Source organism: Uloborus diversus, chromosome 7 (assembly GCF_026930045.1).
Source record: "Uloborus diversus isolate 005 chromosome 7, Udiv.v.3.1, whole genome shotgun sequence".
In the NCBI taxonomy this organism is placed as follows: Eukaryota; Metazoa; Arthropoda; class Arachnida; order Araneae; family Uloboridae; genus Uloborus; species Uloborus diversus.
In genome coordinates this window covers 148,874,120-148,889,558 of record NC_072737.1, presented here as the reverse complement: position 1 = coordinate 148,889,558, position 15,439 = coordinate 148,874,120, and the positions used below count along the sequence as shown (strand labels likewise).

The window sequence follows — 15,439 nt, the reverse complement described above, 5'->3', positions numbered from 1 at the left end:
TCAGAAAAGGGTCTAAATTAAGTGGGGGAAATTATAGACCTGTGAGTCTAACTTCGGTGGTTTGCAAAATTTTTGAAACATTGATAAAAATTAAGATAGTAAATTTTCTAGAGACTAATAATCTATTGACTAGTTTTCAGTACGGTTTCAGGAAAGGTAAATCTTGTTCAACTAATTTATTACATTTCTATGACAAAGTTACCATGGCCAAAGTTACCTGTAGATGTTGTTTACATTGATTTTCAAAAAGCTTTCGATAAGGTACCGCATGTTGCTCTACTTAGCAAATTAGCTGATATAGGAATAGGAGGGAAAACTTTCATTTGGGTAAAAAACTGGCTGACCGGAAGGAAACAAAGGGTAGTTGTAAGGGAAAATTATTCTAATTGGAGTGAGGTTTTAAGCGGGGTTCCTCAAGGATCAGTGTTAGGGCCTGTTTTGTTCATTATTTTTATGAACGATATTCACAAAAATATTTCTGGGAACATGAATTGATTTGCTGATGATGTCAAAGTTATGGGGACTGTAAAATGAAGAACAGGCAAAACAGCTGCAAGAGGATCTAGATCATATTATGGAGTGGGCTGATAAATGGGGTATGGCTGTTAAGGTTGGGAAATGTCAAGTGCTACATTTAGGGCATGGAAATAAGTGTACAAGTTATTATTTGCAAGGTTCAGTCATTAGTCAGGCAGACAAAGTTACTGATCTGGGGTCCTAATAAGTCAGGATTTCAAGTTTAGCCAACAGTGCAGCATTGTTAGTAACATTTGGAGTATGCTGTTCAGTTTTGGTCTCCTTATCTTAAGAAAGACATTAATGTATTGGAAAGGGTTCAAAGGAGGGCTACAAGGCTAATAAATGGACTTTCTCATTTAGACTATGATTCCAGGCTTAGAAGGCTAAAAATGTACAGTCTTGAGCAAAGAAGAGACCGAGGGGACATGATTCAGTTGTTTAAATTTATTAAAATGAAAGACGTTACAGGGCTGAAGTTTAGCACTGAAAACAGGACAAGGGGTCATTGTTTTAAGCTATTTAAATCTCAGGCTAACATGGATATTAGGAAAAATTATTTTTATAGCAGGGTAGTGGAACCTTGGAACAGTTTACCGGAAGAGGTGGTAATGAACAAGGGAGTAGATAGTTTTAAGAGGGCCATTGATCTTCACTGCGGATTGTAAATTGACTAGGACCAGTCTAGCTGGGCCCAGAGCCTGTTGCTGGTCATCACTTTTGTATTTGTATTTGTATTTAAGTCTCACTATACAAAGTCTCTTAATATACAAGTTTCTGCACAGAAGACAGAACTAGATGCCGTTGTTTCAACAGCTGTTAAAGTCTAAATCTTAAAGTTAGGGTAAAGGAAGGCTTTAACTGGGTTGGATAGTTTTAAGCAGGCATTTGATCGTCAACAGGGATTGATAAACTGACCAGGACCTAGTTGGGTCCCATGCCCATTGTATATGTATGTAAATAAGTTCTTCTAGTTTTAAAGAAGAAGCTTTTATGCTTATTAAATCCATTATGATGACAGCATTTGTTAAAATAATCAATAAGCATTACAACTTGATAGTCCATATTTGTAGACTTTATTTAAAATTTCAACTTACTACTTTACAATTACAAAATCAAATTTTTGGAAAATATTCAACTTTCCTTTGGATGTGTGCACCTCACAGGTGCATCTCTATTCTACTAGGCTTAACTCTTCTGTGACGTTATCGGCGGCAAAGCTTTATAAATTTTACTAATTCATTAATTATAAAGTAGCTGTTCTTAAAAATTAATTAATCAACTATTTGAAATGAAATAAATTTTAGTTAGCTTTCAAAAACCGAGAAAAAGCTCATAGGTGCAATGCGAATATGTTTCAAAAAAGCGTGCGACTGACAGAAGATAACCAAACAAACATATATATACAAACAATAAATAAATGTTTTATTTTAAAACAAAATAAAAAGAGTACTTACTTAGGCTTTTTCCATCCAACTATTTTTCTTTTAGAAGCATTCTTGGGCTTAATTTGAGTATCAAACATTAAGTAGGTATAGAAATGCATTACCCTAAAAGAATACAGAAAATTGTAATCCAATTATCGTCAAGAGAAATCATAAGTAAAAAACAAAGAGGATTTCAAAGCTAAGTCTGGAAAGGCAAAGAGGGGCACTTGAAGATGTTGCTCTCTTGGCACAGAATTGATTTATATGATGCTCCCCCCCCTCCCCACTACCAAATGCTGTATTTTTATGAAATAAATACAATGAACTTTTTTTTACAAATATACAAGAAAGAGCTGCATATAGCTCCACTAGGCAGATTTCAGATCTGCTGCCTTCCTCCCCGACTTTAAAGAGAGAAAATTACCTTCATGTAAAAAATCTAACTAAAGCCACTAAAAATGGCATACCTGCCAACATCTACTGGGAAAAAATCCGGTAGGTGTTTAAAAGATCCAGTGGATGATTATGAAGGATTTTCAATTATCATTCAGGGAAGAATAGGCATTTCTTACTATCCTTCTTGTGCAACGAAATGTTCCCTGCACCATATACACAATCCAGAGAAATGATAAAAATCCAGGAAACTCCCGGAAAAACCAGTACAGTTGGCAGGTATGAAATGGTGTTTTGAAAATTAAATGTCAAGAATGAAGAAATGAAAAGGTGGAAGATGAAGTAGAAGCAGAAACACTTCATGATGTGCTAGGAAGGATCAGGGAGAATGTGCGAGCAGTAAAAACTTAATTACCTGTTCTTGTTATTTCTACCTACTGCAAAATTAACGGTTCTGTTTCTGCTTCCAGTTCATCCACCATCTCTTCCTGGCACACATATACCGCCATGCCAAGTGTAAAAGTGTCTGCAGCAGAGCTCAAAAAGAGGTATTGCTTTTTAAAGCTTTAAGCTTCCAATCACTGGATCCAGAGGTCACTGCTTCAGAATGTTTTAAAATTATTTCTCATTCACAAATGACCATAAAACATTGTATTTAGATAGAGTATGTTACAGAGAACGAATAAATACCTTTGTGCGTGAAAATTAAATGAATGAATTACCAGCCTTTTAATGCACAAAAATTGGAAATTACTGCAGGCACGTGTTTTGGTGTTACAAGAAAGACCATTTTGAATGCAAAGAAGTGTGAGTTTTTGTATGAAAAGTAATCCAAAAAAAAAAAAAAGCTTTCCACGGATGAATTTTAAATCCAAAAGCTCACACTTCTTTGCATTGAAAAAGGTCTTCCTAGTAACACCGAAACATGTGTTCGCAGTAATTTGCAATTTTTGGGCATTAAAACGACGGTAATTCGTTCATTTAATGTTACAGAGAACCACCAGATGACAATAATTCAATTTGGAAAAAGTTGGCAGATAGGACATCAGTACTTAGCTTGGCAGTACCACCTCATGGTAGTCGGGGTTTTTTTTACAAATAAATCTGCCACAAACAGCTTCACGAGGAATTAGATCATTACTACTAAGTGGGCGGATAAGTGGTGCAAAGCAGTTAATGTAAGGAAATATCAAGTGCTACACTTAGGTCATGGAAATATGCGTACACTTTATTATTTATAGGGTTTGGTCATTAGTCAGGCAGAAAAGGTTCTTGATCTAGATGTCTTGATAAATTAGGATTTCAAGGTTAGTCAACAATACAGCATTGCAAGTAACAAAGCCGACAGAATGCTTGGGTTTCTCATTAGATCTATTTCAAACAAATCTAGGAAGGTTCTTCTGTCTTTATAAAGAAGTTTGGTAAGACTACATTTGGAGTATGCTGTTCAGTTTCGGTCTCCTTATCTCAGGAAAGATATTTCTGTATTAGAAAGGGTTCAAAGAAGGGCTAGTAGACTAGTAAGGGACTTTCAGATATAGAATATCATACTACACTTAAAAAGCATAATATGTATAACCTGGAGCAAAGGAGAGTCAGAGGGGACATGATTCAGTTGTTTAAATTTATCAAAATGAAAGATGTTAATGGGTTAAATTTTTGCAAGGAAAGCTGGGCAAGGTGTCATTGTTTTAAGCTATTCAAATCCCAGGCTAACCTGGAAATAAGGGAAAAATTTTAGTAGGGTCGTGGACACTTGGAACAGCTTACCAGAAGAGACGGTAATGAGCAAGGGGGTAGATAGCTTTAAGAGATTGAGCTTGAAGAGATTAAGGCTTGATCATCATTGGGGACTAATAAACTGACTTGCTGTTCATCACATTTGTATTTACAAATAAAACTTACAGAAATAAGGAATTACAAAAATAGAGCATTAAAGAAACAAGTTTTCTTTGTGAAACCTTGTGGATTGTTTACAGCATTGCAAGCAATAAAATAATTGGTTTAGTATACCACCACACTAACAATGGTGAGGTGAACTTTTCTTTCCTTTCGGGCAAAGGAAACAAAAGGTGGACTTTTTTTTCTCAGTACTATATGACTATTATGCTAAGAAAAACAAATACGTACAGTTAACATGGTTCAAGGAAGGAAACTTTGATTAGTACAATAGTTGTAGTTATGCCATTTGGAAAAGGTTTAAAAACAGAGGTTTCACTAGAATCACATATTTAGTCAGCCAGTAGCAAATATTTTTCCAGCAATCTGTGATGCAGATTTTAAAACCTTAAATATCGATGCGACAAAACGATTAAAACCAATTCATTTCTTTTGCCTGGAATACATTTTATTTCTTTTTTTATACACCCAAGGCCAAAATCCAGAAATTTTTTTCAGGAGGAGCCCGGATTTGCACACACACATATATATACGTAATGAGACACATACACGCATAAAAATATTTAACATAGAAGATGTTTTTAGTTTTGATTTGTAATGATTCCAATATTGTTATTTTTATTTCTTGTTATTTTTTATTCACCTTATAGTGGTAAAGATAACAGGAGAGTGGCCTTTAGGGTGGGATGTAGAGCATCCATAATTTCAAGGGGTCCGGGGAGGGGGGTTCTCCCCTCGGAAATATTTTGAAAACTAGATACAAAAAACGAGAGATGAGGAAAAAGAAGCACATTGTCATTTGCTCATATCGGCTTTTAGTTTAGTTTCTTTTTGATCATCCTCCCCCCCCCCCCCCACCATTTCATTAAATGCCCTACAGTAAAAATTGTACAAAACGGTTTAAAAGAAATGGTGCAGAGATTCAGAGAATAAGAACGAAAGAGTAATATTCTGGCATTTGTTCAATTCATACTTTACTTGATAAGAGACAAAATTGAAGAACTTTTCAAGGAATTTCAAAATTTTAAATAATTTTCAAAGACTCTAAAACAGTTCAAATTATTTAAAGCACTTTATTTGCACTTTCCAGAAGCTGATTGCACAGTCTTACAAAATGATTATAACTTTGTAAGACACACCCGTTTTAAGTTAAAAATAAATTTAATGAAATATTTCTCAAAACAATTTTTTTTCAATCACAAGTAGTGCAGAAAATGAAATAGAGTAGAGTAAGTGTTATATTTTTTCTCATGCTTAAGATATTAACAGTATGCAGTAAAAGAAAGATAAAAACAAGCAATAACAAAAGAAATTCCAAAATACTGAATTCGGTGTTAAATAAATGGCAAGACATGAAACATATGAGTCACAAAAATTTATCTTGAGAAACATGTTACGAAATTGCGAGAATCATGATTTGCATTTTTTACGCACAGGATTCAAGAGCTGAATTTGGTACATCTTGATAACCAGATACTAGCCTAATCGGAAACTAGGGGCCTGGCCCTTGGGGAGTCTCTGGATCAAAATTGGTACAGTGTAAGTTTTATAAGAGTTTTGAGGGGAAGAAGGCAAGTCTAAAAACTGGTAAGGGGCCTGCCTTGGCCCTGAATTGAATTGGGAAAGGAAGCAGGAAGTCCTAATTACGGGTCTAAATTTCAAGTATGCTTTCCAGCTGTGAGAACTAGAATTCCTTTTCTCTATTTCTTCAAATTTTCACTCGCTTAATAGTTACAAAACTAAGAATAAAAGAACTTTGTTATTTCTCTTTTCTGACATTAGAAGAAAAAAAAACTTGTTTTATGGTACAAAACATTTTGGGTTTCAGGGGGGGGGGGGGCTTTGGATACGGCCCTGTATACACCAGATGGCAGTACCAGTCAATTTTAATCATAATTGCAGATAGTTATATTTTTTTCGCCAGATGTAGCTTTAATCGAATAATGTGTTCTTGTGATATGTACTTTGCAACTTCGTTTTCATCGCTCTTGGCGTTTGATTGAAAGGCATTTTATTAGAGAGGTACCACCAAACCAAAAGAAACGGCTATCAAGAGAATACAAAGTTTGTTGTTCCAGGAGAGACAAAAACAATAAGAGATGCGATAAGGAAACATGGTACTACTGTCTAGATTGAGACGTTGGCCTCTGTATCTCATGCTTTGAAATTTACCACACAAGAAAAATTTACTAATCTTTACTTATATTACACAAAAGATCAATAAAATTCTCTTTTAGTGTTTAAAAGAGGTATTTCTTAAATTTTCGCTATTTGCTGGAAAACCATCTTTCAGTCAAAATAAGCCTGAAAGTTGGCTTTTCATAAAATTAAAATTTTTTAAAATTTCAATCTAAAAAATATCAAAAATTAAAAATTGAATGCACATGTTGTTCGTACACTTTTATGACTGTTTTCTTGAAAATTATTTGACCGTTAAGGGGTCAAATATAAAAGTTGTCTGTAAACTATGAAATATTTGTGAGAACGGCTTTCGTGTGTCCATTTATATTATCTGAGTGTGACAATAGGTAAAAAGTTGAACAGAAAATAACTACAGTAAAAAGAGTACACAGAATAATAGAAATGAAAATTCAAATTTTTAGTTGGTCCCCAAAGCTGGTAAATGCTTTTAGTCTAGTAGCCCCCCTTTTTTTATCATAGCCAATTTTTTCAGGATGTTTTTCTAATGAAAACTTTTGCATGTAAGGCCTAACTGCAACATTACACAAATGAATATGAATAATAAAAAATGGAATAATGATAATTCAAAAAATAATATTGCTTCAAACATCAATTTTTGTATAAAAAAATATAAGTGTACTATATTTTGAAACTATTCATATTTTGATGATGTGTACATTCATGTTCGTGAGAATTTCTTATCCATTAATGATATAGAATATCCTGTGAGCAATCGATCATTTTTTTTTGTCCGAATTAAGTGCAACGAAACAGATATGACTTGTTAAAAATGTCTATGGAGTCATAGTTATCTCTTGCCGATAGGATTTTAAAAAAGTGGTCAGTTGATTATCTTATTTGTCTCAAACATAAGGAGATTAGTTCCCAGATGAGGATTGGCAAACTTCTGATTAAGTCCACAGAACAAACGCAATGTGGGGGGCCCACCAGCAAAAGAAATTGAAAATAAAAACTACCACTAAGACTTATTAACAGAGCAAATATACACTGCTGGCCTCCGGGGAGGGGCCCAATAGATTTATTGTAGGGGGCTCAAAATTTATAGATCCAGGCATGGTAGCCATAGTTTCATGAAATTTTACAATACTATTTGAAAATAAAATGGAATTTGCTTGACTTTGACTGTACATGATAGGAATGAATTTAAAATTGTTTGAGAAGTACATCGTACAAAAATGCTCTACAATAACACCTAAAAGTTAAATCAAGTTTTTTTTTTTAATTATATATTTTTTTAATTAAGTAGTGTGTAGCACATATTTAAACTTTTACAATTACTAACAATAACTAAGTAGTATTTTTGTTAGTACATATTAGGTATATATATCACTCATATTAGATTGCTTATTATAAACTACATCACACAGAAAAGTATTTTTAGTACTCTGAGCTACCAGAAAATCAACATGTCTCAGAATTAATACAGTTATGAGGAACATGAAAATACATTTCCATGCAAAATACTATTTGCATAAAAAGTAACGTATTTTTTAAATTTTACAAAAGAACATTCTCTTTTCTGAAATTTTAATATTTTGTTGAGGAAAAAAAACCTAGCATTTTTCTTCAATAAATTTTACATTTATTACTTTACATGAATGTTGAAAAATTTCAACATTCATTTTTAAAGTTATGATCTTGCAAACAACATTTTTGTACCTCAAAAATTGAAGAAAAGATTGGAAAAAAAATCTACTATTTTTTTTTTTTTTTTTTTGAATTTGGATAGTAAATAAAACGTTAATACACATTTTAAATTGCATGAAGAAGCAATAAATATTACAAACTTCAACAAAATATGTAACTTCTTTTCACATAAAAACAATTATTGCAGCGTTTAATGCGCGAAATTTTGTTTAAAGGAAAGCAGAATTGTTTACAACAGAAGCAACCACTTGTTTCGAGTACTTACCATACATTTCATAAACCCAACGTTTAAAAATCCAAATTTGTATTACACGGACTGCTACGGTGTATAATCGAATAAACTTCGCCAACACCACGGATCACAAAATTATTTAATCCTGAAAAACTTAGACATGTCTACAGCACACCGAATCGTGGAGAGCTCCGATTTTTTTTCTCACTCGAATCACAACCGAACGCAACGAATCGCAGAACATACTGTGTGTGATTTTCTACGACATAAAAAACATCTGACGGCATGATTTCGAACAGTTAAAGAAACGAATAAACCGAAAACAGAAGTAAAGAGTAGCATGTTTACCTAATAACCATTGTGTTCACCTCATGTCTGCCATGATTGTAAATATGATCACATGGGCCATGGCGCATGATGTCACAGACACGGATAGACGCAGCGCCTTTCACAGATCGATATCGTTAACTCCTTTATTGACCGCGTTTTCTGCGAAGGCGACGCTTGTTGCGATGACACCTACTTCCGCTAAAAACCGGAAGTACAATTTAAATCTTTTTAAGAACTCGTTCTTGTTGCGAGGGGGATGTTAAACTTCGTTGAAAATATTTCGAAAACTATCGGAAATTCAATGCTGATTAATTATGGAGGTGTTTTCAAGAGTATGACAGCAAAAAAATGTATGAATTTTCGACATTTCAGATTAAATGAATTTTTCGTTTCTGTTTCTGAGGGCAAATTCGAGCGACAATTTTAAACTCAACAGGGATTGATATTATTCCGTTGTATCTTCAAAACGTCAGTGTTCCCTCCCCCTTTTTTTTTTAAATAATGTGCAACCCCCTCCCCCCTAAAAAAAAAAAGCTTTTCTGTTTTTGCAAGCGCTATTTTTAACTTTGAGAGAAAATGTGAGAGATTCCTTTTTTTATAAAAATGCATTAACAGGGGTGCACATCCCCCTACCCCCAAGTTCAATGCCACAATTCCTCCCTCCCCTCATTTTTCCCAACGCTCTTCCCTTTTTATTCATTTTTGTTTTCAACCCTCTTTTTTTCTTTTATTTTCTTTCTTAAAAATATTTTTCTTATTTTATTTACTTTTTTAAAAACATTTTTATTTATTTATTTATTTATTTTTAATTATCATTATTATATTTTATTAGAAAAGTTCTGTGCTACGCTGATGACAGTCACACACAAAGTAAATAAATAAATGAAATAAAATATAACTTAATAAAATAAAATAAAATGAATAATTTAAAATAACAATAAATCAATAAATAAATTTAAAAAAGTAAATTAAAAAAAAAAAAAAAAAAACCTCCCAAAACCTGTGGGCACCCCTGTGCATTAAGATGAATTTCATTCCTTTAGAACAGTACTTTATTTAAAGTACAGAAATGTTCTATTAATAATGGCAGTAGCCGTCCGAAAGGAGGGGGGAAGGAGCGGTCACCCCGGGCGCTCAGACATGAGAGGGAACCTCGTGGTGAATTTAAATTGCATAACTGTTTTGCTTTTTATGTTATTTGTTGTTAAAAAGTGTTTAGTAGATGTTAACGCATTAAAAATATGAACAGCAGAATCCTTGCCTAGTCTTTCAAGTTATCAGAGCTGAATTTAGTTCCAAGTGGACCCCCTTGACTGACTTGAAATTTTCACTCCACTTTCCTCAAAATGATGAAGCAAACCTACTTTGAAAATCAAACTTACTCCTCAAATGCAGTGCTCCCAAAATTTAAAAATCAACTTTTATTGCATGTTGGGGGGGGGGGGGGGGGAACAACATGTTTTTGAATAGCCCTGAATCAGGGGAGGGTCATCAGGGAAGAAACATAAAATAATGGGAGAATATGAACATGGGCGAGCCCCTCCCCGAGTGAAGGCGCTATCCTCCAAGAAGGATAAGAGAAATAGAGAACCTTAAAGAAACCCCTTCCTATAAAAATTTCAAAGGGGCAATAAGCGCTCTGCACCATGGCGTTCTTCTTTGTAGGCACCCCTGACATAGGTAAATAATTTGTGTACGTTTTCAGTTTTCAGAGTTGATTTTGAATAAAATGTGTCCAAGCAAAAAAATGTGATATAAACGTTGTTTAATTTAATGCTCTTGTTCACAAGAGCGCGTCTAATATTCATTTATTTATTCTAATTTTTTAATTTCATCCTTTCATTTTTTATATATATATTTCTTTCTTCTTTCGTTTTTTTCTTTTCTTTTTCTTTTCTTTTCTTTTCTTTTTTTTTTCTTTTTTCTTTTTTTTTTTTGCGAGCAAAGAGGATTACGGAGTATAAGAACCACATCTACTGGTGGTCAAACCTTCCCCGCTCCGACTTCAAAAAAACTACGTTTTTTCAAATAATGGACTCGGTTTCTTTTTTTTTTTTGACAGCTATACTATCAAGTGTTAAAATGTCAGAGCCCGGAAAGTGCAAATGAAGTTCTTGAAACAATTTTAATTATTCTAGAGTCCTTGAAAATAATTAAATATGCCTTTGCAACCCCTTGAGAACTGCTTCGATTTATCAATTTTATTTCTCAGCAAGTATACTATAAACCATTAATTGTCCGAATAGCTAGAATGTTACTCTCTCTCTCTCTCATTACGTATTTTCTCAACCATTCTTTTACCATTTCTTTTAAAATATTTTATACATTTTTTTAAATTTTTGATATTTTACATTTAATTCATTGCTGTGTTAGTCGGTGGGTTGAGGGGGGGGGGGGATAATCAAGCATCAAAATCTAACTATACCAAAATCCAATGCGAACAAATGGGATGTGTTTTCTTTTCTCCTCCTTCGCCCTTCTTAGAAGATCTATTTCTATTAGTTTGCCGAACCACAAGCAATTTTCATTTCGATTGATCGTAATTTGCAAAATAATGCGTAACTTTTAAAAAAGGTTGGTAAACTTTTTTTTCCAACCTTTTCTTTCTGATATTTTTGTAGTCCCTATAACCCCTTATAAGTAGGCTTGCCAGATTTCCGAAATGTTCAACCGGGACACCAGAAAGCCGCCCCCCCCCCCACCCCGCATCGCTAGTATTCAAAAAGGTTACACAACTGTGACTGATTTTTGAGTGTCATAGGGTAGTTTATTCTCAATGCTATGAATAAATGGTTACAAATTATGAACCTAAAACAGGAGTGATAAAAAATGACATAAGCAGATAAAATTTGAACATTTCACTTCTTAGCTGTAAATAATTACGATTTATTTTAGTTAGTAAAAACACTTTAAATGAGGAATAAAAAATTGAACAATATTTAGATATACTTTTCATTTTATAGGACTTTTTTTATATAGTCTCTTTTGGTTTTAACCTTGTTGTAAAAACAATCACAAGCTAATCCGGAATTAATTTTACAAGTAAATGCTACGCATGATGAAGTAATTATCCTGAATAATCCTTCACAGTTAATTATTTTTAGAAATTTTTCGTCATTTGTAACCAAATTTATCTTTTTCCGGGACGTGAAGTAAACCGGCTGGGACACCGGGATTTTATCTGAAAACCGGGACTATCTCGGTCAAACCGGGACGTCTGGCAAGCCTACTTATAAGGTCTCAAAATGAAAAATTTTATATCTATTTTTCAAATTTTTTTCCTGGGAAGAAACCCCCGGAGCTCCTGAAACCTCACTTAAAGGGGGGAGGGGTCGCTGCATCTTCCTTCTAACCCATCCATCTCCGAGGTCAACCGAAAAAGAAAAAAGTAAAGAAAAAAAAAAGAGTGGGTTGCAAAATATAGGAAAGAAACGTAGGGTTTCTCTCACTGCATCAGCGAAAAAGACCAACATATTTTTAAAATGGTCTGTTTTGCCACCAATAAAGTGCCCGGACTTCACAAGGGGACCCCATAAATGAAATTGCTTGGGATCCCGTTCGGTCTAAATCCGCCCCTGGACGTTCTTATTACAGAAAAGCAACAATTTTAATAATTTATTTTAATATCTGTACCATGTTTTCTGATAGTACCGATACTGACAATTGCATCCAACTTGATAGGCCAAATTAAGAGTAATTTATATTCAGTAAGTTACCGCCCTATAGCCAGGGCTAAGGCAGAAATACATGAAATACACCGCCAGCTCAGTCAATTCCAGCCGAGGAATGAGTTTCGTGCTTATTAGCATTCATCAGCCCGGCATAGGAGTGACTGAGCTGGAGGTGAAAAATCTCTTAAGGGAGCCTAGTGCCAAACAAACTGTTAGCTAATACAGAATTAGCACTGACCAGACGAGTGACCGAAACAATGGTTCGGTTCAACTCGAATTTTGAAGGCCTTACTGAATATACCTGCCTTGCCTTCAAAATTCGAGTTGAACCGAACCATTGTTTCGGTCACTCGTCTGGTCAGTGCTAATTCTGTATTAGCTACCAGTTTGTTTGGCACTCTAGGCTCCCTTAAGAGGTTTTTCACCTCCAGCTCAGTCACTCCTATGCCGGGCTGATGAGTGCTAATAAGCGCGAAACTGCAGTCTTCGGCTGCAATTGACTGAGCTGGCGATGTACTTCATTTAAGAGTAATTTATGCTTTAGAAATATATTTACCACGTATAAATATGTTGGATTTTTTTTCCTATTTAAATTGCACAAACTTTTTAACAATTACAGTTGTAAATTAGATATTTTTAATATGCCTTTTTATAAATTTAAGTTAAGATGTTTCAACCTGTTGAAAGATATGATTTGTTTTAATTGTTTCGCTTATGTTTCTGTTTTCATTTTAATTGCCACTGTAATTGGATTTCTTTTGTAGTGAGATACGCATTTTAAAATAATAAATAAAATTATTAATATTCTAACAGAGAGTCTCAGGGTGTGTGATCGTGTGATACAGGTTTATGTTAACAAAAAATGTGAAAAGAGTTAGAATTCTTTCTTGAAACTGCTTCTATATCTTCAAAAACCAGAGAGAAATATTTCAGACAAAGCGCATCTAGAAAAGTCAAGGGGCATTTTAAGGGTCTTACCCAATAAATTTGTCATCTCTTGAGAGGGGAAAGAAAAATGTGTTTTATGATAAGATTTGTTACCACTTGCTAAGAAACAGCTTGAATTTTTCGGCACGTTTCAGCATTAGTTCTATTGCTCCGGTTGTTTTTTTGCTCTTTTATTGAATGGCAGCTTTTATTCCACAGTAAACTGAGGCCAGGGGCATTTTTTAGGGTTGGCTTCTCAGTGAATACTTTGAAAACTTGAAAGATTTAACTTATTCATATTCATATTAAAGTTGATTTTAGTCTCTTATAATTGATTTTTGAAGTGTCCCACTAGTGAAAACTTTACATTTACTGAAAGCATTGTAAAAAAAAAAAAAAAATCCGAGAAATAATCGGCAGATAATGTGCCTAAATTTTACCAGAACTTATCTGGCAAAAAACAGGCAAGTTTCCCGCTAAAAGTCAGTAGCCCTCCTGAAATTAACTTAGAATCTCCCAGAAGAATTCAGAAACCTTTCTAATAAAAGTCCATAGGCGACCGATGCACAAAAAAAAAAAAAAAAAAAAAGTGAGGGGTCAAAAGAAGTGTGGGGGTCAGGGGCGTGGCCGTTGGAGCTGATTTTTTTTTTTTTTTTTGTAAAATGTGGCTACATTACTGGCGTAAAATTTGACTGATTAAATAACTTCTAAAAATATGAAATGCGTCAAAAATTGGGAAGGATAACCACCGCCGACGTTGCCCTTCCATTTAAAAGTCTCAGTTTTATGAAATACCAGTGGTACCCGCACGGCTTTGCCCGTAGTTGAAAATTAAAAGGTCATTTGGTTCACCTGTATATTTACAAATAATGGATGATGAATTTCTCGCCAATCTGCTATTTTAATTTGCTTACCGTTCCACGTTATGATAATTTGGTAATTTACTCGTCCACGTTGTGACAATTTACTCCGAAAAATGTTCTTAAAATTTTAATAGAAAAATAACAAAATCGAATTTTCAAAAAATCGCTTCGATGTGCACATCTCCATGCTACAAACTAATTCTGTGCCAAATTTCATGAAAATCGATCGAACGGTCTAGGCGCTATGCGCGTCACAGAGATCCAGACATCCCGACAGAGAGACTTTCAGCTTTGTTATTAGTAACTAGTGGCACCCGCACGGCTTCGCCCGTAATAGAAAAATTAAAGGCCTTTTGATTCGCTTGTATATTTACAAATAATGTATGGTGAATTTTCTCGCCAATTGGCTTGTACCGACGTTACAGTTCCACGTTATGTTAATTTCGTATCTCGCCAATTGGCTTGTGCCCATGTTACGGTTCCACGTTATGATAATTTCGTAATTTCTGATAGTTTTTTCCTTAAAATTGGAATAAAAAAAGAACCACATCGAATTTTCGAAAAATCGCTTCGAGGTGCACACCCCCATGCTACATACTAACTTTGTGCCAAATTTCATGAAAATCGGCCTAACGGTTTAGGCGCTATGCGCGTCACAGACATCCAGACATCCTACAGACATCCAGACATCCTCCGGACAGAAAGACTTTCTGCTTTATTATTAGTAAAGAAGAAGATGAGAAAGGCTGATTCTCTCTCTCTCATTTGAAATTTTAGTTTTTATGTTCTTGAAATAAATCAATCCACCCGATCAAAAATAAATCTTTTTTTCAATCAATCATTAATTTTTAACTCTGGAAAGTGAGGGGGCAAGGCCCATTTACTTCTGAAAGTGAGGTAGCAGTTGCCCGCTTTACCGCCCCATATGAGCCGCCTTATGTAAAAGTCAGTCTAGTTTTAGAAATAAATCAGGAGCATTCTAAGAAAACTTTCACATGTTTATGTAGTATTAGCTTGACACCAATCTGATTCGACAGGAGAACTCTAAAGCTTTTCATCAAATAATGGCCAAAGCTAATTCAGAATTGCGAGCAAATATCTGGAATACAGAAATGCAAGTACATTATTTGCTTAAGCTACAATATCCAGAGACTGCATTTCTCCTTCACTTGAGGCTTGATCAATATAGACGAGACGTAATTGAGCTGAAGACGGTGAAAAACGCAATAAAAACGCTGAGAATTATTTGACGCTGGTAGCTAAAAATATTTTTCACAACAGTGAGAAGGCGGCATTCATGCAACTTGCAGCAGATTCAGGAAACATTTTCAT

General features: G+C 34.3%; 1 protein-coding gene across 1 annotated transcript in view; it reads right to left on the bottom strand.

Moving 5' to 3' along the window:
- The window catches only part of LOC129225967 (uncharacterized), a 60,324-nt gene extending 51,640 nt beyond the window's left edge, over nt 1-8,684 (bottom strand). The window contains exons 1-2 of the mRNA XM_054860536.1: nt 8,665-8,684; nt 1,974-2,066 (exon numbers count right to left, since the gene is read on the bottom strand). Coding sequence (XP_054716511.1) covers nt 1,974-2,066; nt 8,665-8,675 — 104 coding nt within the window. The 5' untranslated portion in view covers nt 8,676-8,684. The remainder of the gene's footprint in view (nt 1-1,973; nt 2,067-8,664) is intronic.
- Nucleotides 8,685-15,439: the final 6,755 nt, after the last annotated feature.